We start from the raw sequence: 26,567 nt of genomic DNA, 5'->3' as shown, positions 1-26,567 counted from the left end.
CCATGAGTGAGGCCTGTGTGAGGAGGCGGGTACAGGCCTCGGGGTGAGTTCCGGGTGGGAGGAGGAGGTGCAGGGAGCGGGAGACATGGGTGACTTGGCCCTGAAGACGGGGCTTATCGTGGACAGACTTTTCGAAGAGGAGGAGGAAGAAGATTCCTTGGATGTGGACAGTGGCGGTAGCCCAGGTACGGCTCGCAAATCCCTTCTAGGCCTCAGGAGCCATCTCCCTCCAGGTACTAGCCCCAGGGAGCGTTTCCAAATCTCCCCTCTCCCTGTGAGCATTTCTGAAGCTTGACACCACCGCTCCAAATTACCCCTTCCCCTTCCTTACTCTGCATGTACACAGTTAAACATCACACAACACCAGGTTATAGTCCAACAGGTTTAATTGGAAGCACACTAGCTTTCAGAGCGACACTCCTTCATCAGGTGATAGTGGAGGGCTCAATCCTAACACAGAATTTATAGCAAAAATTTACAGTGATGTAACTGAGATGATGCATTGAAAAATTGATTGTCTGTTAAGCCTTTCATCTGTTAGAATACAGTGATAGTTTCACTTCTTTCATGTGAAAATCACAAAACTTTGTTTTAAAGTCGCATTCTTGGGTTAGCTGTTAACAAAGCGAGACAATATGACGAAGGTGTTGGCCCCCTGTGTTCTCTGTCTATGCCATGATGTTTAGATTGATTCTAATCCAAAAAGTGAGATAACAGAGTTTTACATAAATTCATGTAGTTTTTGAGCTCAGCGTTCTACATGCATGCCTGCAGTTTTTGAGCAAAGTACAGTGTAACACTGCAAGTACAAATTCACCACACAAAATATGTGTGCATATGGGTCTTTGCCTGTCTGTGTGTGTATATCTGTCAGGGTTGGGGGTTGAGTGTGAGAAAGTGTGTGTGTGTGTGTGTGTGTAGTGAGTGCAGTGTGTCTTAAGTCTGTGAGAGTGTGTGTGGGTGTCTGTGTGCGCATCTGTGTGTACCCTGTGTCTGTGTGTATAGGAATGTGGATGTGTGTGAGTGTGTGTGTGTAGGAATATCTGTGTGTGTGTATAGTGCAATGGTGATCACCTGTAACGTGACATGAACCCAAGGTCCCGGTTGAGGCCCTCCCTATGGGTACCGAACTTAGCTATCAGCCTCTGCTCAGTCACTTTCCTCTGCTGCCTGTCCCAAAGCATTACTCTGGGTGGGTCTCGAAATCTCCAACCTGACTGAAAGAAAGTTGTGGGTTTGGAGAAACCAAATAGCAAAGTGCACGTTCAGTCACTTTCCTGCCACATCTGTTTTGGCTGCAAATGTGTTGCTGGTCAAAGCACAGCAGGCCAGGCAGCATCTCAGGAATAGAGAATTCGACGTTTCGAGCATAAGCCCTTCATCCGCCACCACCACTACCCCCACAAGGGAGACAGAGTGACGTGCCTTTCCTACCACCCTCTGTGTTTTTAAAAAAAAACTCAGTTGAGTTCTCAGGGAGGGTTACTGGACCTGAAACGTTAACTCTGATTTCTTTCCGCTGATGCTAACCAGATCTGCTGAGCTTTACCAGCAACTTATGTTTTTGTATCAGGGTTGAAACAGAAATTGCTGGAGAAACTGAGCAGATCTCGCTATGGAATCAAGAGTTAATGTTTAGAGACTGGTCACCCTTCAGAACTTTATGCTTCAGTTTTATTCCCAGGTTTGATCTGGTTTGCTTGTCTCTTGCATCTATTATTTATACTTTTATGTGATTTGACGCAGTAAAACACAAAACTGCAATTTTCTCCAAGGCTCAGTCAATGATAGCAGCACTGTTTTATGCTCTTTTTTTGGCAATTGAAACTGTACATGAAGGATATGGAAAACGGTGCCTGGAACTTTAAAGAGTTCCTATTTTGTGTTTTCCAATGACGGATACCCCTGTGGATTCTAGTTCTGGTCTAGGATGCACTTAGTTGAGATTTGTTTAAAAATGTGTTCATATTTGGGATATGGACATCGCTGGCTGGTCAGCATTTATTGCCTATCCCTAGTTGCCCTTGAGAAGGTGGTGGTGAGCTGCCACCTTGAACTGCTGTGGCTTGACCCATAATGCCATTCGGGAGGGAATTTCAGCATTTTGACCAGCAACAGTAAATTTCCAAGTATATTTCCAAGTCAGGGTGGTTGAGTGGCTTGGAGAGGAACTTGAAAGTGGTAGTGTTTGATGCCCTTGGCCTTTTAGACTGAAGAGTTTGTGCATTTGGAAGGTGCGATCTGAGGACCTTTTAATGAATTTCTGCATTGCACCTTGCATTTTGTACACCTCCTACTACTGAATATCGGTGGTGGAAGGAGTGGATGCTTGTGGATGTAGCTGGCTGCCTTGTCCTGAATGATGTCAAGCTTCTTGAGTGTTTTTGGGGATGCACTCACTCAGCAAGTGGTGAGTATTCTATCACACTCCTGACCTGTGCCTTGTAGATGATGACCAAACTTTGGGGAGTCAGGAAGTGTGATACATGCCGCAGTATTCCTAGCCTCTGACCTGCTCTTGTAGCTGCTGTGTTTGTAATGAGTCTGGTTGAGATTGTGGTCAATGATAACCTTCAGAATGTTGATAATGGGAGATTCATTAATGGTAACACCATTGAGTGTCAAGGAGCACTGGTTAGATTGTCTCTTATTGGTGATGGTCTTTGTGCTAATGTTCCTTGCCACTTGTCAGCCCAAGCCTGGATATTGTCCAGGCGTTACTGGATATGGACATGGACTGTTCCGTATCTGAGGAGTTGCGAATGGTGCTGAACATTGTGCAATTATCGGCAAATATCTTCACTTTATGATAGAGCGAAGGTCATTGACTATCCTTAAGGGAAACTTATGACCACATTCGACTAAAGAAAGTTTAAATATATCCATTCTGACTGAAACAATTCATTAATTGGAATCCCATGTCAAGATCCCAACCCATTTGTGGGTTGGCTTTGTTTGGTTGTCTGGTGATTTGGAGATGTCAGACTATGGAAACCCAAACTGACTTACCCCTTTATTGGGAGAGAGTCGCACACACTCCAGAAGTACAAGGGACTGGGAAGGTGAAATGGAAAGCATTAGAGTACAAAAGTTGAGCGGTACCCCAGAGGTGTGACTGAGATGGTCATATATGGTGAGGGAACATTATCTTGACTCACACTACTTAGCAAGAAAGACATCAGCCAGAGATCTTTGCATTCTCTTCAGCCACAGGAGAGGTCCCTGCCAATTCTGTTCCTTTGTTTTAGAAGGGCAACATGAATAATCCAGGAAATTGTTGGCCTGTGTGCCTTACATCACTGGTAGGGAAATTATTGGAGAAGATTCTTTGGGATAGGGTTTGCTTGAATTTGGAGTAAAATTGACTAATTAGGGATAGCCAGCATAGCTTTGTGTGGGCAGGTCTTGTCTGACAAACTCTGATTTTTTTTTTGAACAAGTGATAAAGAAGATTGACGTTGTCGATTTGTACTTTACTAAAGCATTTGACAAGGTCCCTCATTATAGTCTGGTCCAGAACAGTAAGTCAATGCAATCTACTTTGAGTTGGCAAATTGAATGCAATATTAGTTTAGTTATAGAAGACAGTACAGTTGGAGAGGTGTTTTTCTAATTGGAGGTCTATGACTAGTTTTTTTTACAAACAACAGAAGTCCTTGTAATATACATAAATGATTTGGATGAAAATGTAGGTGGCCTGACTATAAGTTTGCAGATGACAAAAATTGGAGTAATTGTGGAAAGTGAGAGACATCATCAAAGGATATAGATCAGTTGGGAAGTGGGCGGAGAAGTGGCAGATGGAGTTTAATCTGGACAAGTGAAGTGGTGCATTTTTTATTTTGGAGGTCAAATGCAAGAGGAAAGGATGCAGTAAATGGCAGGACCATTAGGAGTATTGATGCAGAGGTATCTTGGGGTCCAAGTTCATAGCTCTCTGAAAATGGCAACACAAGTGGATAAGGTGGTAAAGAGACACGTGGCAGGTTTGCCTTCATTAGTTGGGGCATTGAGTATAAAAGTTGGCAAGTCATGTTGCAACTGTATTTGTCTTTACTTAGACCACATCTGGAGTATTGTACACAGTTCTGGTTGCCCCATTATAGGAAAGATGTGGAGACTTTGGAGAGGGTTCACAAGAGGTTTACCAGGGTGTTGCCCGGTTTGGAGTATATTCGCTATAAGAAGAGAATTAGAATTAGAATCTCTACAGTGTGGAAATAGGCCCTTTGGCCCAACAAGGCCACACTGACCATCTGAAGAGCAACCCTCTCAGACCCTTTCTCCTACCCTATATTTACCTCTGACTAATGCACCTAACCTACACATCCCTGAACACTATATTCAATTTAGCATTGCCAATCCAACTAACCTACACATCTTTGGATTGTGGGAGGAAACCGGAGCACCCGGAGGAAACATTCTCCAGACACTGGGAGAATGTGTAAACTCCACACAGTCACCCGAGGCTGAAATCAAACCCAGGTCCCTGACGCTTTGAGGAAGCAGTGCTAACCGCTGAGCCACCATGCCACCCATAAGAGGTTGGACAAACTTGGATTGTTTTGCTAGAGTGTCAGGGACTGAGGGTTGACTTGACAGGAGTGTATAAAATTGAGAGGCATGGATGAGGTAGATAGTTGGTAACTTTTTCCCCAGAATGGAAATGTCAAATACTAGAGGGTGTAGGTTTAAGATGAGAGGGAAACATTTGAGAGATGTGCAAGGCAAGTTTTTTTACATAGGACACCAGCAGGTGCCTGGAATGTAATGCCAGAGGAGGTGGTAATGCACGATGTTAGCAATATTTAAGAGGCACTTAGACAGACATGTGAACAGGCAGATGAGATTAGTTTAGAATGGCATCATGGTCAGCACAGACATGGTGGGCCAAAGGGCTGGTCCCTGTGTTATGCTGTTCTGTGTTCTAACTTGTTCATGGTGGTGTTTAAGCATCTGCTGCCATTATACTTCCCAGTGGTAGGGGTGGGTTTGGCAGGAGCTGTGGAGGGATTTTTAGTGAATGACTACCATGTTTCTTGTAGATGGGTATACACTGCTGCCACAATGCATCAGTGGTGAAATGAGTGATTGTTTTAAGATGGGATGCTTATCAAGAAGGTTGCTTTGCCCTGCATATTCCTGAGCTTTTTGAGTGTTGGAGCTGCACTCCTCCAGATAAGTGAGGTGTACTCCATCATGCTCCTGACAGAAGCATTGTAGATGAGGAGTCAGGAAGTACGATACTTGCAGCAGTGTTCCTAGCCTCTGACCTGCTCTTGTTGCCACAGTACATATGATTAGTTTAGTTTCTGGTCAATGGTATACCCTAGGATTTTGATAGTGAGGGATTCAATGATAGTAACGCCATTGAATGTCAAGTGATGATGGTTGATTTCTTTCTAGTTGGAGGTGGTCATTGCCTGGTGCAAGTGTGGTGTGAATGTTGCTTGCCACTTGTCAACCCAAGCCTGGATATTGTCCAGATCTTGCTACATTTGGACAGGGCAATACCTGAGGAATTGTAAATAGTGCTGAACATTGTGCCTTCAATAAGCATCCCCACTTCTGACCTTATGATGGAGCGGAGGTCATTGAAACAGCTGAAGGTAGAGTCCAGGATTCTCCCTAAGGAACTCCTGCAGAAATGTCCTGGAGATGAGATGACTGATCTCCAACAGCCACAACCATCTTCCTGTGTGTCAGGTATGGCTCCAATCATAGGAGAGTTTTCCCTCTGATTCCAGTTTTGCTAGGGAGCCTTGATGCCATACTCACATCAAATGTGGCCTCAATGTCTTGGGCAGTCATTCTCACCTCTAGGTAAAATGTTTGGACCAAATGATGTTCGGGGCTAAATGGTCCTGGTTGAACTGAAACTGAGCATCAGTGAGCAGATTGTTTCTTTGTAAGTGCACTTGACAGCACTGTTGATCACTTTACTGATGTTAAAGTATCTGGTGGAGAGATAACTAGCTGACTTGGATTTGGCCTGAACAGTTTTTTCACATTGTAAAATTGATGCCAGTTTTGTATCTGTCCTGGACCAGTAGGGTAGGATGCAGCTAGTTCAGGGCTATAGCTTGATGTCAGAGCCTGTGCCTTGGCTGATACTGATCATTTTATAAAGGTTTGTTTTAACGCATTCATGGGATGTGGGTATCACTAACTGGACCAGCATTTATTGCCCATCCTTAATTGCTAGAGGCCGGTTAAGAGTCGACCACATTGATGTGGGTCAGCAGTAGAATAGAGGCCGGATCAGATAAGAAAGGAGGTTCCCTTGGCATTAGTGAACAGATGGGTTATTCTAACAATAGTTTTATTGTCATCAGTGGACGTTCCTTAATTCTAGATTTTTAAGTTCGACCATCTGCAGGCAGGTCTCTGGGTATTAACCTAGCAGCAATATCAGTGGGCCATCACCACATAGAAAGGAATGAGAAGAAATCGCGATGGATCACCCACTTAGTACTTCAGACTGAAAACTGCTGATGATGGGATATTTGTTGAGCCTTCTCCAGTGAGGAGTTAAATTATTCACCACCATTTACTACTGAATGTGACAGGACTGCAGATCCCAGATCTGATCCATTGGTGGTGTGTTCATATGGTTGTATCTGTTCTATGTTGCATCCACTGTTTGACGAGCAAGGAGTCCTGTGGTATAGGTTGCAATCGGATTGGCTCCTCATTTTTAGATATGCATACCTGAATTCTCATTGAACCAGGGTTGAATCTATGGCTTGATGGTAATGGTAGACTGTGGCATATGCTCGGCCATGAGGTTACAGATTGTGGTTCGTTCTTTTGGAAGCTCAGATGTGAGGGGCTGAATTAGTTTAGAGTTTTTTCCAATTATCACAGTGTTATTGTGAAGATGGGTTGGCATCTTCATGAATGCAATGACCGCTTCTATCAATAGCGTCACGATCTGATGTAGTAAATTTTGTTTTAGAATTAGAAACCCTACATTATAGAAAGTGGCCCTTCGGCCCAACAAGCCCACACCAACCCTCCAAAGAGTAAACCCCCCAGACCTATTATCCTACCCTACTACTCTACATTTCCCCTGACTAATGCACCTAACCTACACATCCCTGAACACCATGGGCAATTTAGCATGACCAATTCACCTAATCTAATCTTTGGACTGTGGGAGGAAATTGGAGCATCCGGAGGAAACCCATGTAGACAGGGGGAGGATGTGCAAACTCCAAACCTGGGTCCCTGCCGCTGTGAGGCAGCAGTGCTAATCACTGAGCCACTTGCCACCAGTAATGGCAGGTTGTTGAGAATGTGAGGTTCTGTAGGCTTTATGTTCTTGTAGTTCCCCTTAGCACCTGCCAGAGACCCAGTCCAGCAGCTTTGTCCTTCAGGGCTTGGCCAGCTCAGTCAGTAATACTGCTGCTGAGCTACTCTTGGTGGTGGACTTGGAAGCCAATGCCACCCTTAGTGCTTCCTCCAAGTGGTGCTCAGCATAGAGCAGAACTGAAACATCAGTTAACACAGGCGTGGTGCGCGTGATCCACTGGAGATTTCCTTCAGAATTTCATGCTGCTTTGTTTCTTTTCACTCTGATAAATTACAGAAGTGAGGAGAATAATTTCATATGACATTTTGTATTCCAGAGGATGATGAAATTCTCAACATAGCTAGATGTCTACGGAAGCTTGGGGATGAGTACAATGAGATAATACAGTCACATATCAAGAATCTTAAACCAGAGTTAAATAACTTGGAGAAGGAACAGGTAAGGTCCCTTTAGAAACAGATGTGAAATCTTGGGTGAAGCAATAATTGTTGCTCTGTTTTGCATACTGATACTAACAGCCCTTCTCTCACTCCGATCTCTGCAGCCCTTCTCTCACTCCGATCTCTGCAGCCCTTCTCTCACTCCGATCTGAGCAGCCCTTCTCTCACTCCGATCTGAGCAGCCCTTCTCTCACTCCGATCTGAGCAGCCCTTCTCTCACTCCGATCTGAGCAGCCCTTCTCTCACTCCGATCTGAGCAGCCCTTCTCTCACTCCGATCTGAGCAGCCCTTCTCTCACTCCGATCTGAGCAGCCCTTCTCTCACTCCGATCTGAGCAGCCCTTCTCTCACTCCGATCTGAGCAGCCCTTCTCTCACTCCGATCTGAGCAGCCCTTCTCTCACTCCGATCTGAGCAGCCCTTCTCTCACTCCGATCTGAGCAGCCCTTCTCTCACTCCGATCTGAGCAGCCCTTCTCTCACTCCGATCTGAGCAGCCCTTCTCTCACTCCGATCTGAGCAGCCCTTCTCTCACTCCGATCTGAGCAGCCCTTCTCTCACTCCGATCTGAGCAGCCCTTCTCTCACTCCGATCTGAGCAGCCCTTCTCTCACTCCGATCTGAGCAGCCCTTCTCTCACTCCGATCTGAGCAGCCCTTCTCTCACTCCGATCTGAGCAGCCCTTCTCTCACTCCGATCTGAGCAGCCCTTCTCTCACTCCGATCTGAGCAGCCCTTCTCTCACTCCGATCTGAGCAGCCCTTCTCTCACTCCGATCTGAGCAGCCCTTCTCTCACTCCGATCTGAGCAGCCCTTCTCTCACTCCGATCTGAGCAGCCCTTCTCTCACTCCGATCTGAGCAGCCCTTCTCTCACTCCGATCTGAGCAGCCCTTCTCTCACTCCGATCTGAGCAGCCCTTCTCTCACTCCGATCTGAGCAGCCCTTCTCTCACTCCGATCTGAGCAGCCCTTCTCTCACTCCGATCTGAGCAGCCCTTCTCTCACTCCGATCTGAGCAGCCCTTCTCTCACTCCGATCTGAGCAGCCCTTCTCTCACTCCGATCTGAGCAGCCCTTCTCTCACTCCGATCTGAGCAGCCCTTCTCTCACTCCGATCTGAGCAGCCCTTCTCTCACTCCGATCTGAGCAGCCCTTCTCTCACTCCGATCTGAGCAGCCCTTCTCTCACTCCGATCTGAGCAGCCCTTCTCTCACTCCGATCTGAGCAGCCCTTCTCTCACTCCGATCTGAGCAGCCCTTCTCTCACTCCGATCTGAGCAGCCCTTCTCTCACTCCGATCTGAGCAGCCCTTCTCTCACTCCGATCTGAGCAGCCCTTCTCTCACTCCGATCTGAGCAGCCCTTCTCTCACTCCGATCTGAGCAGCCCTTCTCTCACTCCGATCTGAGCAGCCCTTCTCTCACTCCGATCTGAGCAGCCCTTCTCTCACTCCGATCTGAGCAGCCCTTCTCTCACTCCGATCTGAGCAGCCCTTCTCTCACTCCGATCTGAGCAGCCCTTCTCTCACTCCGATCTGAGCAGCCCTTCTCTCACTCCGATCTGAGCAGCCCTTCTCTCACTCCGATCTGAGCAGCCCTTCTCTCACTCCGATCTGAGCAGCCCTTCTCTCACTCCGATCTGAGCAGCCCTTCTCTCACTCCGATCTGAGCAGCCCTTCTCTCACTCCGATCTGAGCAGCCCTTCTCTCACTCCGATCTGAGCAGCCCTTCTCTCACTCCGATCTGAGCAGCCCTTCTCTCACTCCGATCTGAGCAGCCCTTCTCTCACTCCGATCTGAGCAGCCCTTCTCTCACTCCGATCTGAGCAGCCCTTCTCTCACTCCGATCTGAGCAGCCCTTCTCTCACTCCGATCTGAGCAGCCCTTCTCTCACTCCGATCTGAGCAGCCCTTCTCTCACTCCGATCTGAGCAGCCCTTCTCTCACTCCGATCTGAGCAGCCCTTCTCTCACTCCGATCTGAGCAGCCCTTCTCTCACTCCGATCTGAGCAGCCCTTCTCTCACTCCGATCTGAGCAGCCCTTCTCTCACTCCGATCTGAGCAGCCCTTCTCTCACTCCGATCTGAGCAGCCCTTCTCTCACTCCGATCTGAGCAGCCCTTCTCTCACTCCGATCTGAGCAGCCCTTCTCTCACTCCGATCTGAGCAGCCCTTCTCTCACTCCGATCTGAGCAGCCCTTCTCTCACTCCGATCTGAGCAGCCCTTCTCTCACTCCGATCTGAGCAGCCCTTCTCTCACTCCGATCTGAGCAGCCCTTCTCTCACTCCGATCTGAGCAGCCCTTCTCTCACTCCGATCTGAGCAGCCCTTCTCTCACTCCGATCTGAGCAGCCCTTCTCTCACTCCGATCTGAGCAGCCCTTCTCTCACTCCGATCTGAGCAGCCCTTCTCTCACTCCGATCTGAGCAGCCCTTCTCTCACTCCGATCTGAGCAGCCCTTCTCTCACTCCGATCTGAGCAGCCCTTCTCTCACTCCGATCTGAGCAGCCCTTCTCTCACTCCGATCTGAGCAGCCCTTCTCTCACTCCGATCTGAGCAGCCCTTCTCTCACTCCGATCTGAGCAGCCCTTCTCTCACTCCGATCTGAGCAGCCCTTCTCTCACTCCGATCTGAGCAGCCCTTCTCTCACTCCGATCTGAGCAGCCCTTCTCTCACTCCGATCTGAGCAGCCCTTCTCTCACTCCGATCTGAGCAGCCCTTCTCTCACTCCGATCTGAGCAGCCCTTCTCTCACTCCGATCTGAGCAGCCCTTCTCTCACTCCGATCTGAGCAGCCCTTCTCTCACTCCGATCTGAGCAGCCCTTCTCTCACTCCGATCTGAGCAGCCCTTCTCTCACTCCGATCTGAGCAGCCCTTCTCTCACTCCGATCTGAGCAGCCCTTCTCTCACTCCGATCTGAGCAGCCCTTCTCTCACTCCGATCTGAGCAGCCCTTCTCTCACTCCGATCTGAGCAGCCCTTCTCTCACTCCGATCTGAGCAGCCCTTCTCTCACTCCGATCTGAGCAGCCCTTCTCTCACTCCGATCTGAGCAGCCCTTCTCTCACTCCGATCTCTGCAGCCCTTCTCTCACTCCGATCTCTGCAGCCCTTCTCTCACTCCGATCTCTGCAGCCCTTCTCTCACTCCGATCTCTGCAGCCCTTCTCTCACTCCGATCTCTGCAGCCCTTCTCTCACTCCGATCTCTGCAGCCCTTCTCTCACTCCGATCTCTGCAGCCCTTCTCTCACTCCGATCTCTGCAGCCCTTCTCTCACTCCGATCTCTGCAGCCCTTCTCTCACTCCGATCTCTGCAGCGGTGCTATCTTGGTAGCAGGCAGCTGGCTGGACTGATTACCACCTCCTCAGCAGCAACAAGGTGTTAATTCCACTTCCTATCGCTTTGAATCAGTCACACAGACATTTTTTTAACAGTAATACTGAGAGATCAGGCTGCAACTGATTATAAACTTGTCATTGAGAGTTAGCAAATGATAAAGTTGCGGTAATCACCATAATAGTTAATGCCACTTCACTCAATTGAGGAGAAAAACTCAGTGATTGTGTTCATCTGAAGGGGAGTTAGTGGCAGAGAACTGGAGCTGCAATTCTAGAGGAACTCCAGGGACAAGTCTTCAAAGAACATTTACATTTCGATTAACACACTGCATTATGATTTAAGGTTCTTTAAAATTCCACAGTTCATAGATGTCAATTTAAAAAATTAATACATTTGGGATTTTCTCACCCAATACCCACCATCTCTTTCCCACTCCCCCATAAACACTGTACCCCATCCAACTCCCTATTCCCTCCCCCTCTCTGTATCCAAGGTAAACTTCCTATGCTCGCACTCACTCGCTCTCTCAGTACTCTCTCTCTCACGCGCTCTCTCTCTCTCATGCGCTCATTCTTGTTATTCATCTATATTCTCACCCTTGCACAGACAGCCTCTCATCAGTGTCAGAGTTATTTTGGTGCACAAACAGGTTATTTGACCCATTTGTTCCATATTCAAGTTCAAACTGCTCTCTCCTTGATCTTCTTTCATTTCTTGATTCTCTCCTATCCCTACTCCAGCTGGAGCTGGTGCTCACCATCCTGCTCTGTCCAGTTCAATCAACTTCCGCCATTTCCGAGTCATTATTGCTCCACCTATGCCCGTTCTGCAGCCTGAAACACTGTTCCTAGCCTCTCTAAATACATGTAAAATAACTGAACCTTAAAAATAAATTGTGAAAGATATTTAAGCAGGTAGTAAGTGTAGTGTATTTGACACTTTATAGGAAATTCATGCCCATTGCTCCTTTGCTTTGTCCTCAGAGACTTTAAACTTAAAATTATAGACCTGACTCTGCAACCTGTCTCATCCGGTAAAGTTCCACCATATCCCTCTTATTAGGCTGGGTGGGTGAGAGGATAAAAGAAGGGACCTCTTTTGTTGTATTGTTACCAAGAAGACATGAGGAAGAAGGTGCACAGGTTTGTTTAATGCTGAATAAGGGGTTTTGGAAACATTCGCCTGTTATGGACCAGGCCTGACCCCTCAAAACATTTTTAAGCAGGTAGTCTAGACTGTAATTTTGCTGTTTGTGTCAGGTAAGTGTACAGTCGATATTCCCAGAGTGAATTAGCTGGTTGGACAGCCAAATTCAATAGAAACTGAATCTATTTACAAAATTAAGGAATGAAACACAATGAACCAAAAATAGAATACCCGAATAACTTATCTTATCTGAACCCAACAGGCTGTCATGACTTAATGATGCTGTTCCAGAATACTTGCAACAATCCTCATACACAAACCCCTTAGCACAAAGTGTAAACATCACACAAAAAGCTTACAGGTTATGAAGTCAGAAGGGCAGAAGGAGGGAGAGAGTGTCCCGTTTCAACTGACCAATTCATCTAACCCCTGAACTGAACTGAACTGGACTGACCTGTGCAGCTAGAGAGTTGGCTACGCCCCCTTGATGATATTAGCTTTTAAAAGTATTTGAAAGCTTTCTGCCTGAAGCATGATCTCTTGGTATAAACAAAAGGGCCCCACTGAGCCATTCAAACTTCAGACATGATGGAACCTTGAGTCGTTCAGAACCTCTCTGAAAAAAATCAGGGCAACATAACCTTGTGAAAAGACCAGCTTTGTGACACATCTCCATTGGCAGGAATTTTCATCCACCGTTAAACTCTTCTCCCACATTGGTCACCAGTCAGCTCCGAGGTAGCTAGGCTGGGGCAAAGCCTCCCTGCCTCTTTGACCAAGGGTTTATACTTCATTTTGATATGAAAGTATGGAATAATATGTCAGGAGTGCATGAAATAAATCTAGACTGTGATCAAATTAAACCATGTTTACCTTTCAGAGCTTGAAGAAGTGAAGTAGTGAGACAGTTGGTACCTTGGGTTTCATTTCCCAAAGTGCCTTAGATTTGAGCCAGGTTCCATTAGACTGGAAAATGATGAATGTAGCTCTTTTTTTAAAAGAAGGCAGGGCAATGGCAAGGAGGAAGCTCCAGGTCAGTTTTCGGTAGAATATTAGAAGCTATTAATGATGATTATAGCAGGGCAGTCAGATAATTCAAGATCATGAGGCAAATTAAGCAAGATTAATGTAAAAGGGAAATCACATTTAATCAATTTATTGGAGTCCTTTGAAGATGTAAATAAAGGAACCAGTGGATGTTTTGTACTTGGATTTCCAGACGGCATTTGATCAGGTCACATCCAAGGTTATTGCAGAAAATAAAATTGTTGTAGGAACATATTGACATGAATCGAAGGTCGGCTATCTCACAGGAAACAAAGTAGGCATAAATGGGCCTTTTATTTTTGATTGCGATGGAATGAGTGATGTTCCACAGGAATTGGTGCTGGGGCTTTCACTTTTTGTACAACTCATGTAAATGACCTGGATGAATGGATTAATGGTAGACATTTTTTTAACACCCTGTTCAGATATGTTATGACACACTTCTGGAGTAAGTGGGACTTGAATCCAGACCTCTTGGTCTAGATAGATTCACATGACCCTTGTGTCATGAGAGCCCTCAAAATCCAGGAGCGTGAGCTGCATGGAAACCCCATGAGTCTAACATGATTAGAACATTCTGATCTGAAGTCAGGCCAACAACTGTTGTGCCACAAGCCTACCCCAGGATTGATGGTGTACCTGCTAAATTTGCTGAAGACACAAATAGATAACAAAGTTGTAAAGAGGACATGGGACTACAAAGGGACATAGGTCAAGTGACTGGGCAATGATCTAGCAAATACAGTATAATGTGAAAAGATATCAAATTGTCCGGTTTGGCAGGAAGAGTTTAAAAAGAAGCACATTATCTAAATGTTGAGAAGTTGCAGTGCTCAACATGCAGAGGGATCTGGGTGTCTAGTGCATGAATTATACAAGGTTAGCCTGCAGGTACAGCAAGTAATTGGGAAGCTAGTAGAATGTATTTATTGGAGGGAAATTGAACACAAATGAGGAAGTTTATGCGTTGGTTTCATGGGGCATTGGTGAGACTATATCTGGAGAACTGTCGAGGTAAAGTCACCTTGAGAGAGAGTTGACAGGTGGTGGTTTAACCTGAGGGTTACGATGCTTCAGGCAAAGGGAGAGGTTGAGAAAGAGAATTCTTTATGGTTACCTCAGACAGTGCAGATTTTGAACCTCACTGTTGGCATCACTCTGCATCAGCTAACTGAGCTGTCCTTCCTTAAGGAAGGATGTAATCACTTCAGAGGCAGTTTCCCAGATTAATACCTGGAAATGGTGGGGTGTCTTGTGTCTTCTATAACAGCAAGGATCACTCTTTTTAAGCATACAGGATAATCAGTTCCAGTCAGATGGGAAATCTTTTCTCAGAGTTGAGATTCTTTAGAGTTCATTTGCTCCAAGGTTGGTGCAAAAAAAGTCTTTGAATATTTTTCAGGCAGAGATGGGTTCTTGAAAGGTGAAAGGTCATCAGGGAGATGGCCATATGGACTCATCAAATCAGTCATGATCTTCTGGAATGATGGAACAGGCTGGAGGGCAGAGTGGCCTACTGCTCCTGGTTTGTATATTTGTATGACTAGGGTAACTAGATGAAGATTAACAATACCATGAGTGATTTCTTGATAAAGGGAAGAGGGCGGCCGATGTAAAGATGAGGCGTGAAGGTTCAATTGGGGCGATTGAGAGTTATAAGGTAGCCAGGAAGGATCTAAAGAGAGAGCTAAGAGCAGCAAGGAGGGGACATGAAAAGTCGTTGGTTGGTAGGATTAGGGAAAATGCAAAGGCTTTCTATAGGTATGTCAGGAATAAAAGAATAACTAGGGTAGGAATGGGTCCAGTCAAGGATAGTAGTGGGAAGTTGTGCGTGGAGGCTGAAGAGATTGGGGAGACACTGAATGAATACTTTTCATCAGTATTCACTCAGGAACAGGACATTGTTGCCGATGTGAATACTGAGTCACAATTAATTAGAATGGATGGCTTTGAGGTATGTAGGGAAGAGGTGTTGGAAATTCTGGAAAGGGTGAAAATAGATAAGTCCCCTGGGCCTGATAGCATTTATCCTAGGATTCTCTGGGAAGCAAGGGAGGAGATTGCAGAGCCATTGGCCTTGATTTTTATGTCCTCGTTGTCTACAGGAATAGTGCCAGAAGACTGGAGGATAGCAAATGTGGTTCCCTTGTTCAAGAAGGGGAGTAGGGATAACCCTAGTAACTATAGGCCGGTGAGTCTCACTTCTGGGCAAAGTCTTAGAGAGAATTGTAAGGGATAGGATTTATCAACGTCTGGATAGGAATAATGTGATCAAGGATAGTCAGCATGGTTTTGTGAAGGGCAGGTCGTGCCTCAAACCTTATTGAATTCTTTGAGAAGGTGACTAAGGAGGTGGACGAGGGTAAAGCAGTAGATGTGGTGTATGTGGATTTTAGTAAGGCGTTTGATAAGGTTCTCCATGGTAGGCTACTGCAAAAAATACGGAGGTATGGCATTGAGGGTGCGTTAGAGGTTTGGATTAGGAATTGGCTGGCTGGAAGAAGACAGAGTAGTAGTTGATGGTAAAGGTTCATCTTGGAGTGCAGTTACTGGCGGTGTTCCGCAAGGATCTGTTTTGGGTCCATTGCTGTTTGTCATTTTTATAAATGACCTGGAGGAGAGGCTAGAAAGTTGGGTGAGCAAGTTTGCGGATGATACGAAAGACTGTGGAGTTGTTGACGGTGAGGAAGGATGTGGCAGGTTACAGTGGGATATAGATAAGCTGCAGAGCTGGGCAGAAAGGTGGCAAATGGAGTTCAATGTAGGTAAGTGTGAAGTGATTCACTTTGGTAAGAGTAACAAGAAGATGGGGTACTGGGCTAATGGTCGGATACTTCATAGTGTGGATGAGCAGAGGGATCTTGGTGTCCATGTACACAGATCTCTGAAAGTTGCCACCCAGGTAAATAGTGCTGTGAAGAAGGCATATGGCGTACTGGGCTTTATTGGTAGAGGAATTGAGTTCCGGAGTCCTGAGGTCATGTTGCAGTTGTATAAGACTCTAGTGCGGCCGCATCTGGAGTATTGTGTGTAGTTTTGGTCGCCATACTATAGGAAGGATGTGGAGGCACTGGAACGGGTGCAGAGGAGGTTTACCAGGATGTTGCCTGGCATGGTAGGAAAATCGTATGAGGAAAGGCTGAGGCACTTGGGGCTGTTTTCATTGGAGAAAAGAAGGTTTAAGGGTGACTTGGTAGAGGTATACAAGATGGTTAGGGGTTTAGATAGGGTTGACAATGAGAACCTTTTTCCATGAATGGAGTCAGCTATTACGAAGGGGCATAGCTTTAAATTAAGGGGAAGTAGGTATAGGACAGATGTTAGGGATAGATTCTTTACTCAGCGAGTCATGAGTTCATGGAATGCCCTGCCAGTAGCAGTGGTGGACTCTCCCTCTTTATGGGCATTTAAACGGGCATTGGATAGGCATATGGAGGATAGTGGGCTAGTGTAGGTTAGGTGGGCTTGGATCGGCGCAACATCGAGGGCCAAAGGGCCTGTACTACGCTGTATTTTTCTATGTTCTATGTATCTCTTGGATCCTGGATGAGTTTAACACGCGAAGATCTATTTGCTTTGATAACTTTTTTTTTCAATTGCTAGTGTTCCGTCCAGAGTGTGGAAGTGTTTTCGAACATGGTGAATCAGCTGTATAGCAATCCTGAAATGCAGAGATATCAACAGCTGGGTTTCGAGATGAACCTCCTGAGAATTACTGTCGCCCTGGGACTGGGGATTGCCAAGGAGGCACCTGGCCTGCTTCCTACCATCAAGAATGCCATGGTAAACTACATCAATTCAAAACTGCTGAACTGGGTTCAAGGTAGAGGAGGATGGGTAAGTACAGTGTCCATTTCATGTTGGGGCATCACTTTTTCAAGGCAGTTTTTGTAGGAAAGCAATTTCAACCCCAGTGTACCCTCCTTCTGTATCTTTCCCTTCTATCAGAAAGCAGTTTGAAATGCGCTTTGGCTGAATCGTTCCAGTCCTTCTATAGTAATTTGAGTATACAATCCATCTGTGCTTTACTGAGCTAGCCTGGTATCAACCAAGGAGCAGGCCATTCAGCCTGTCAAACCCCTGTCAGTTAGATTGTGGGTGATCCTCGACCTCAATGCTGCTTTCCCACACTATTTCCACATCCCTTGCTGTCATTGTTTCCAGAAATAGATTGGATTCTGTCTTAAGGATGCTGAAAAACTGAACTTTGATATGTCTCTAGGGAGAGAATTCCACAGAGTCACCAATTCTGAGTGAAAGAATACTTCCTTGTCCCAGTCTGACACGGGCTACCCCTTACCCTGAGATTGTCTCCTTGTTCTAGAGTCACCAACAGCTTCTCTACGTCCACTCTTCTTACACTAAGAATTTTGTTAGCTTTGTTGAGGTCAGTTATCGTTTTTCTAAACTCTAGGGAATATAGACTTAGTTTCCTCAACCTTTCGCCACCAAAGAAATTAATCTGGAGAACCTTCTTGTATTAAATACTCTAGATAAGGTTGAGTAAAGAGAGGCAAAATAACTACAAGGGCAAACTAGCAACAAATATACAAACTGACAAGAAGGGTGGGGGGAGGTTCTTCAGTGACCAGTGGGGTTCCATAAGGATCAGTGCTGGGACAGCAACCATTCACAATATATGTTAATGATTTGGAGAAAGGAAGTGCATGTACTGTAGCCAACCTTTCAGCCAACACCAAAATAGATGGAAAGGCAAATTATGAGAGGGATACAAACACTTTACAGCAGGATACTAATTGGTTAAGTAAGTGGTCAAAAAGCTGGCAAATGGAATATATAATTGGAAGGGGGACCAATAGAGCAATACTATTTAAATGGAGAAAAGCTGCAGAAAGCTGCCACACAAAGGGACTGGGGGGGCTCGTGCACAAAACACAAGTGCAGCAGGTAATCAGGAAGATGAATGGAATGTTGAGAAATGGATTTTCAAGGAGTAGGTAAGTCTTACTGCAACGGTACAAGGTCCTGATGACACCACATCTGAAATACTGACAGCATTTTTGGTCTCCATATTTAAGATGTTTCCTTAAAGGGGCAGTTCAGAGAAAAGTCTGAGGTAGTCCCTGGTATGGAGGGATTGTCTTATGAGCAAAGGCTAAACAGGGATTCTTCTTGAGTTTAGAAGAATGAGAGGTGATCTCTTTGAAACATATCAGGTTCTTAAGGAGCTTGACATGGGTAAGTGCTGAAAGGATGCTTCCCTTCTTGCGAGAGTCTAGGACCAGAGGGCATAGTCTCAGGATCAAGGAGCACCAATTTAAGACTAAGATGTGGAGAAATCTCTTCTGAGGATGGTGTCTGTAGAACTCCTTGCCACAGAAGGCAGTGGAGAGTGGGGCAGAGTCCTTGTGTAAATTTAAGGCTGAGATAGAATCTTGATCAGGAGGTGAATCAAAGATTATGGGGAAAATATAGGAAAGTGGGTGTGAGGAATGTAGTTTGAGATATGGTCCTATTGATTAGCGTAGCAGGCTTATGGGTCTTTATGGTCATTGGTATTTTGTATAATTACAGCAAGGCATCCTTTCTCCTGAACTCAATCCCCTATGGTGAAGGCCATCAAAACCATCAGCCTTTCTAAGTGTTTGCTGCACCTACGCGTAACTTTGTGACTCATTAGCAACTACTTCCAGGTCATTTGGTCTCCTGCACTTCTCAACCTTTCACTGTTAAAATATTTCGCTTGTCTGTTCTTATTTTCAGCCAAAGTGAATAACTTCACACCTATTCACATTATGTCTGTCCCCCATGATCTAGCCCACTCACTTACCCTGTCCAAATCCTCTTGAATTCTCATTGCATCCTCCTCAAAACATGCCTTGCCACCCAGTTTGGTGTCGTCAGCAATTTTGGAAATATTACATTGGGGCCCACATTTTAAATCATTTATATCAATTGTTAATAATAGTGGATGCTGAACTAATGCTTGTGTTATCCCAACAGTAACACCTTCCATTCTGAGTGTTCCTACGCATTGCTGTTAACCAATTCTCAACCCATTTTTATATTTCCCACAACTTTGTTTACTAATCTTCTGCACAGAACCTTCATGATGCTGTCTGAAAATCCAAATATGCACCATCCACTGGTTCCACATTATCTACACTACAAGTAATATCCTCGAAAGAGTCAAAGTTTGTCAAACATCAATTCTCACATTGACTGTAAGGTTTTACCATTCTTTTTTCAAGTGTCCAGTTATGCCCTTCATAATAATATTCTCACATTCTCTCTCTTCCTCATTTTTAAAATAATTGGGTTATAATTATTACTTTTTGGTCCACAGGAATCTTTCCAGAACCAACAGAATTTTTGAAGAATTTTGACCAAAGCATCCACTTTCCTTCTAGCCACCACCTTCAACTTCCTGGGATGAATCTGAGTCATACAGCACAGAAACACATGTTTCAGTCCAAATCATCCCAGCTGACCAGACATTCCAATTTGACCGAGTCCCATTTGTCAATATTTGGCCCATATCCCTCTAAATATAATCTATTTTCTCTCCCTCCAACCCTGGCAGCATCCTCATAAACTTGAGAGAGTGCAGAAAAGATTTAATAACATCTTTCCTATTGAAGAATGACCAGAATTGTACACAATATTCTAAAAGTGGCCTCACCAGTGTCCTGTACAGCCGCAACATGACATCCTAACTCGTATACTCGATGTCTTCACTACCCTGTCTACCTGCAACTCCACTTTCAACAAACTGTGCACCTGTACCCCTAAGTCCCTTTGTTCAGCAGCACTCCCCAGGGTCCTACCATTAACTGTATAAGACTTCCCTGGTTTGCCTTATCAAAATGCAACACCACACATTTATCTAAATTAAACTCCACTTGCCACTAGCTGTCCCATTGACCCATCTGATCAAGGTCCCATTGTATTCTGAGTTGGTATTCACTGCCCATTTTACCACCAATGTTTGAATCATCTGCAAACTTGCTAACTGTACCCCATATAGTCACAACCAAATCATTGATATAACTGACGAAAAGCAGTAAACCCAGCACTGATCCTTGTGGCTGACCACTGATCACAGGCCTTTAATTCAAAAAGCAATCCTCTTATCCAACTGGCTGTCTCCTTGCTGGTCCAGGGGATGTATCAACTTTCTATCTGGCTGACATTTCAAGTTTGCTTTACTAACACTAATTTCTTCCACTTCATAGGTCTTTTGGTTACCCCCCCCCCCCCAGTATTTCTAGATTTTCTTTATCATCATACATGAAGATAAGTGCGAATTAAATGTTGTTTCTCTGCCATTTCCTTGCTCTTCACTATAAATTCACATGACCCCCATCTGGGTGGTGAAGAGCACATACTTTAGAGTGGACTGTAAAAGCTTTTTATGTGTCTTGCTCCTTCATTTTCTCTTTTCCCATATCAGTTGATTGGTCTTCCTTTGGACTCTAAATTGCTTGCAGTCCTCGGGGTTACCACTCTTTCTGGCATCCTTATAATCTGCTTTCTTTGATCAAATACAATCTTTCATTTCTTTCAATAATTTCAGTTGATCTGCCTTTCCTTTTGGGTGTTTGTGTTTTAGAGAAATGTAAATCTATTTTAGACCATGTTGTCTCTCTTTAAATTGCAACCATTGCCTCCTATCAAATAGATGTTATATTTTCCAAGTCCACCCTTTGTCAGCTTGTTTCTCTTACCATCATCATTTTCTTTCTTCAAATCTAGGACTGATATGTTTACCAAGGGCTCTTTTACGACAGTGTTTGTGATTAGCTTCTCATTAGTCAACACTAATTTCAAAACAACCCAGCCACTAATTGGCGTAGCCTTCTGCCCCACAAACCACATTGTGCACATTCCAGGACAGGTGGATAAATTTCTAGTCTCTGATCTAATGTATCCGAGGACATTGTGGGAAGTTAGGGAGGATATTGCAGGGTCCATTGCAGAAATATCTGTATCATCTGTAACTACAGGTGAGGTGCTGGATGACTGGAGAATGGCTAATGTTGTGCCTTTGTTTAATAAGGAATGTAAGGAGAAGCTTGGGAACTATGCACCGGTGAGTCTGACTTCAGTTATGGATAAGTTGTTGGTGATTCTGAAAGATAGGATTTATATGCATTTGGATAGGCAAGGAATGATTGGGGATAACCAGCATGGTTTTGTGGAAGGGAAATTGTCTTACAAACTTGATTGCTTTTTGAGGAAGTAACCAAGAAGATTGATGGCACAGCAGTAGACATTGTTTATTTGGATTTGAGTACAGCTCGTGATCAGGTTTCGCATGGTAGTCTCATTAGTAAAATTACGTCACATAGGATTCAAGTGAGCTTGCCAATTAGATACAAAATTGGCTTAACTGCAGAAGACAGAGTGACAGTGGAAGACTGCTTTTTTGGAATACCTAAAAGACTAGTAGGAGGAGAAAGTAAGGACTGCAGATGCTGGAGATCAGTCGAGTGGGATGCTAGAAAAGCACGTCAGGTCAGGCAGCATCTGAGGAGCAAGAGAATCGACATATTGAGCATAAGCCCTTCGTGAGTGGTCACTAACAGTAGTGTTCCATAGGGATTGCTGGGTCCACTTTTGTCATTTATATAAATGATTTAGGTGCAAATATAGAAGGCATGGTTGGTAAGTTTGTGGAAGATACCAAATTTGTTGGTACAGTAGACAGTGAAGAAGGTTATCTAATATACAGTAGTTCTGATGAAAGGTTGCAGCCTGAAACGTCAACTCCCCTTTTCTGTTCCTTGACTTGCTGTGCTGCTTCCAGTTCCACTCTTTATCCTATCTAATGTTACAAAGAGATCTTAATCAACTGGGTCAATGGACTGAGGAGTGGCAGATTTAAATTTGGATAAACGTGAGGTATTACATTTTGGTAAAATTAGGGCCTTGGGCAGTATTGTAGAACAGAGACCCAGAGGTTCAGGTACATAATGCTTTGAAGTTTCCATCGCATGTCGACAGTGATTACAGTGTTCAGCACACTGCTTCATTGCTCAGATCTTTGAGTATAGGAGTTGGGATGTTGAGGACATTGGTGAGGTCTCTTCTGGAGTACTGTGTGCAGTTCTGGTCACCCTATTATAGGAAGGATATTACTAAGCTGGAAACAGTTAGAAGAAATTTACCAAGATGTTTCTGGGAATGGAAGGTTTGAATTATAAGGAGAGACTGGATAAGCTGGGATGACTTTTCACTTGAACAGAGGTTAAGGGATAACCTTACAGATTTATAAAATCACGAGGGATTATAGATAAGGCAAGCATCTTTTTTTCCTATGGTCAGGGTGTTTAAGATGGGAGGAGAAAGATTTTAAAAAAGACGTGAGGGGCAATTTTTAAAGAATGGTTGGTGTGTGGAATGAACTGCCAGAGGAAATGGTGGATATGGGTACAGTTACATTTTTTTTTAAAAGCTGTTTAGAGGGTGATGGGCCAAGCTCCAGCAGGTGGGACTGATTTAGTTTTGGATTACAGTCTGCATGGAATGGTTGAAGGGTTTGTTTCAGGCTGTATAACTCTAGGGCTTAAGTGAAAAAGTGGGACAATGTCATCAGTTTTTAAAACAGGGCTAGAGGTAACAGTGGATTTGTTTTTGATGCAGAGGTAGAGGGCAACAGTAGGATTAGTTTGTTGATACAATGGATTTTTGATTGTCCCACTCTCACCATTGCCCTGTATCAAACTAAAACTAATCACATTGATGCAGGGCAAAGAAGAGAGAATAAAACATTGGGATTGGTTTTTAGATTAATACAGAGCTATGTTTTGTGGTCCCATATGCTGTAAATTCCTAGTTAAGATTTTATAAATATGACATGATTTGCAAAACAAGCAGTGAACAATAAACTAGAGCTAGGCATTGTAGTTGCTATCTGATTCACACTGGAATATCTCCCTAAGAGCTGAAATGTTCCCAGGGTGTTGGTGAAGAAGTTGGGAGATAAAGGCTTTGGGACACGTGGAATTGTTAAGAGTAACATGTGGAGATGGGGAGGCTGCAGTATTCTGGAATGCCACTTTGTTCTGCTTTCTGCCTTGCCAAAACTGGTCAGCAGTCTGATTAGCAAAAGCATTTCTGATTCTCACAAAGCTAAGTCTCTACTTGCAGCCAAGTAACTGACTGACATGTAGAAATATTTTGTCTAACTTCTGCACTTAGAGAGAAATGGGGCTGAATTGCATGGAAACAGACTGGGGACTATTCAAGCTTAATCTCCTTTGTGTTATATTCATGATTAGTTTATTTTTGATATTTTCTTTTTAGGAAAATGCCTGTGCGCAATGATATAATGGGTGAGCGCAATGGATGATGATGAAAATATACATTAAAATACATTCCAAATACAATTTGACATCAAGCTGAAGAACATTCTACATTCCAACTGCCACTCTCCATTTCCTGTAGTTTCAGTATCCCCCAAGAGTAAGATGGTAACCAAGCAATGTAACCACCTCCTCCAAGACCTTTGCTTGGGTGTGGGGCCAGGTTGACCACAGAGATTGTTGAGATATATTTGAGATGATGCTGTCTTTCCTTGCTGTCGGTACAAGAAAACTATAAAAGGAAATGGAGTTAGCTCAGGAGTGAAAGTCATAGAAAGCCAAAAGCTGCAGCCACTAAAAGTAAGTAATAAGTGGTTTGTGGAATGAGAGCAATAATAAGTGGAATAACTAATTTTTAGCTTTTATTCATATGGAACCACTGAAAGAATGCATCTGTATATTTAGTGTTCAGAAAGTTAACTGGTCAATGATAAAGAATGGGTTTAGTTTGCTCTCAAATTCCCCAAAGTAACTGATGAAATTGTGTTTTTTTTTTGCAAACCAGGTTAGTGGATTGTAAGTATGGCAGATTCTCTTTGTGGTAAGAATTAGTCATCAGACTTCTGGTTCCTCCACTCAGCAGATGTTTGATAAGTTGAAACCAAATCAGTTGTCAGATTTTCCAACAGCAGTGTCAAAATCAGACCTTTTTCTTGTTTTGAATATTGTGGTGAAAAGTTCATGGCTGGCCACCAACTGTGAGCAATGATGGAATTAAAATACCAAGCTTTAGTTTTTATAAAGCTTATTCAAAGAAACCCACCTCGCTTGCCACGTTAGTCAAAACAGTGCCACCATCTTGGAAAGGTGATGGTAGTGACAGTGGTCACCTGTGGAGAATTTAACATTAATATTACAGCTATCAATCCAAGTTCCAGTACACATCAAGAAAGTGCCTTGGACTCACACAGAGGCTGCCTGATTAAGAGATGGTTCAGCGTAGGTGGCCTGGTGCTAGCTCAGCTTTCCAAACACTGAGCTTTGACAATGTTCTTGTCCCACTTCCCAGCCAGTGTTTTTTTTTAATTCAGTATAAAAATGAGGGGTTTTGTCTTGTTCTCAGTTGAAACTATGCAGTATTAATGGACCTCCTGCACATTAAAGACTGTAATCATGCTGGAACTTGATTGGCTGGAATGATAATCAAGAATGTGAAAGATTAAAATGCTATGTTAAAGATTGTGCAGATGGAAACTCTGATGTCAGTAATAAAATATTGGATTGTTACTTGTCATGGTGTCAATTATTTAAATACCAGAAGTTTTTTTTCAAATTCTAATCATTTTCACCATTAATGTATAAAATTCTAGTTTAAAGTTGTGGTTAGAAAGTGAAACTTACTAAACAGCAAAGGGGAAGCTAGATAAGCACACATTAAGAAATGAATAGAAAGCAAGGCTGCTACATTCAGATAAAAGCAGCTTCAGTGTAGCACCAATACCAATCATGGACCACTTGGGCCAGTCAACCTTGTTGTACGTTGTGTTCAATACAGAGTTCTTTCCATTAAATTTGTACCTTGCATTCAGCTGAGTATAGTTGGAAAAATTGTTATTTCCTATCCCCTCATCTACTCCAGATGCTCTCCAGAGGGGACTGAAGCTATTAGAGAGTTGAGAAATGCTGTGTATATTTGAATTGCATCACTCTCTGAGCTGTGTGTAGGATCAAGCTGTTCACAGAGATGAAATGTAGAGGGACAGTAAGTAAGTGGCTTCATAGTTTGAAAGGTGCTGTCACAGTGACACTTGGAGCATGTCAAGGGGAAAAAAATGAAGAAAACAATGTTAGTTTTAATATTCAAGTCTTCCAATATGAACTAGTCCTTCTCTGATTATAAGCTACTGTAAGGGTTTTTATTGAATTAGTGACTCATAGGAGAGTGTCTATTAGTTCACTATGAGTTCATAACAAAGTCACTTACAATGAAACAGTGCTGGAAAGACCCTTTCAGGACAGTTCTCACCATAGTCAGTACCACAGTTAAAAACAATACTTCCAAGTCAGTGCTGATGCTACATTTAAATCTGGCTCTGGCAGTCTTCACTGGCATTTTTGTGTTCAGTTGCATTTTCAGCTGTTATTTTTCCACCACTATTGAAAGTTGAGGTGAATTGACTGCAGTACGTTAAGAGTTCTGGTATTCACTGGTCTGTTACCAAGACATGAGATGTGCTTGTATCAAAATGCTTAATGTTAAAATCCTTCAAAGTTCAGCTTGGCTAATAACAGGGTGAGGTATGGTCATACCTCTATAAACAGCTTATTCCTGTCCACACTGCTCACCACAACTTCTGTGGACATTAACATGAAATACAAACCAAAACAAATTCTTACATCAATCTGTGGTTTTTAAGTTTCTGAAATGTCTACTTCATTTAATCCAGTTTCTTAGCTGCACAGCTTCAACTGTTTTTGTGCAAATTGTTGCTCGTTTCTAAAAGTTTTACAATTAGTTCCATATATTGCACTCTTAAGTAGTAAAAACGAGACACACCACAGCTGAAGGCATAGATGAAGTAATGCTGAAACTCTCCAGTTTCGTTTTAGGCTCTATTCCAGTCTGCACCTCTCGCTATCAGTCTGTTCCTCATTTCTCACGGAGCACACACACTCCAGCATCACAGCGTTGGGTTCCCATAGAAGTTACCACGTCCCAGCTGTCAATGATGGGGTCATAATACTCAATGCTGCTCAGCAATGAATTCCCATCGTATCTGTCAAAAATAAACCAGAGAACCTGAGCAATCCACTTCTAACCAAAAGAACTTCTGTCAAAGGAAAGTAATCTTAATGCTGGAATCCTTGAGGAGGATGAGGTTAGCTGTGACTGATAATCAGGTAGCTATTTGGTGGAGAACCACGATAAGAACCTGTCCTGACAGACTGCAATGCTGATGCCTTGGAATGGCAGCATACATCACCAGCAAATACAGTACCTCATTGAAACAGCAGCAAGTCAAAAG

The 26,567-nt window shown here is 44.0% G+C and overlaps 2 protein-coding genes across 8 annotated transcripts in view; one reads left to right on the top strand and one right to left on the bottom strand.

Annotated features, from left to right (window-relative positions):
- On the top strand, positions 1-24,828 carry LOC132828463 (bcl-2-like protein 15). Of its 2 annotated transcripts, none has more exons than XM_060845614.1 (4): positions 1-233; positions 7,632-7,753; positions 16,877-17,110; positions 23,543-24,828. In XM_060845614.1, the coding sequence occupies exons 1-4, from the start codon at positions 86-88 to the stop codon at positions 23,561-23,563; spliced, it is 525 nt and encodes a 174-aa protein (XP_060701597.1). In that variant the 5' UTR covers positions 1-85; the 3' UTR covers positions 23,564-24,828. The 2 variants fall into 2 exon arrangements, with proteins under 2 accessions (XP_060701597.1, XP_060701598.1); XM_060845615.1 differs by having other exon boundaries at positions 6-185.
- The window catches only part of klhl12 (kelch-like family member 12), a 57,521-nt gene continuing 54,450 nt past the window's right edge, over positions 23,497-26,567 (bottom strand). For 5 of the 6 annotated variants that reach the window (XM_060845609.1, XM_060845610.1, XM_060845608.1 and 2 more), the window contains one exon: positions 23,499-26,318. In XM_060845609.1, coding sequence (XP_060701592.1) covers positions 26,192-26,318 — 127 coding nt within the window. In that variant the 3' untranslated portion in view covers positions 23,499-26,191. Of the gene's footprint in view, positions 26,319-26,567 lie in introns of all 6 variants that reach the window. The other variant, XM_060845613.1, reaches the window with a different exon arrangement.

The sequence above is a fragment of the Hemiscyllium ocellatum genome, chromosome 26 (assembly GCF_020745735.1).
Source record: "Hemiscyllium ocellatum isolate sHemOce1 chromosome 26, sHemOce1.pat.X.cur, whole genome shotgun sequence".
Lineage (NCBI taxonomy): Eukaryota > Metazoa > Chordata > Chondrichthyes > Orectolobiformes > Hemiscylliidae > Hemiscyllium > Hemiscyllium ocellatum.
The sequence above is the reverse complement of the archived record's forward strand: the minus strand, read 5'-3'. Positions and strand labels throughout refer to the sequence as shown.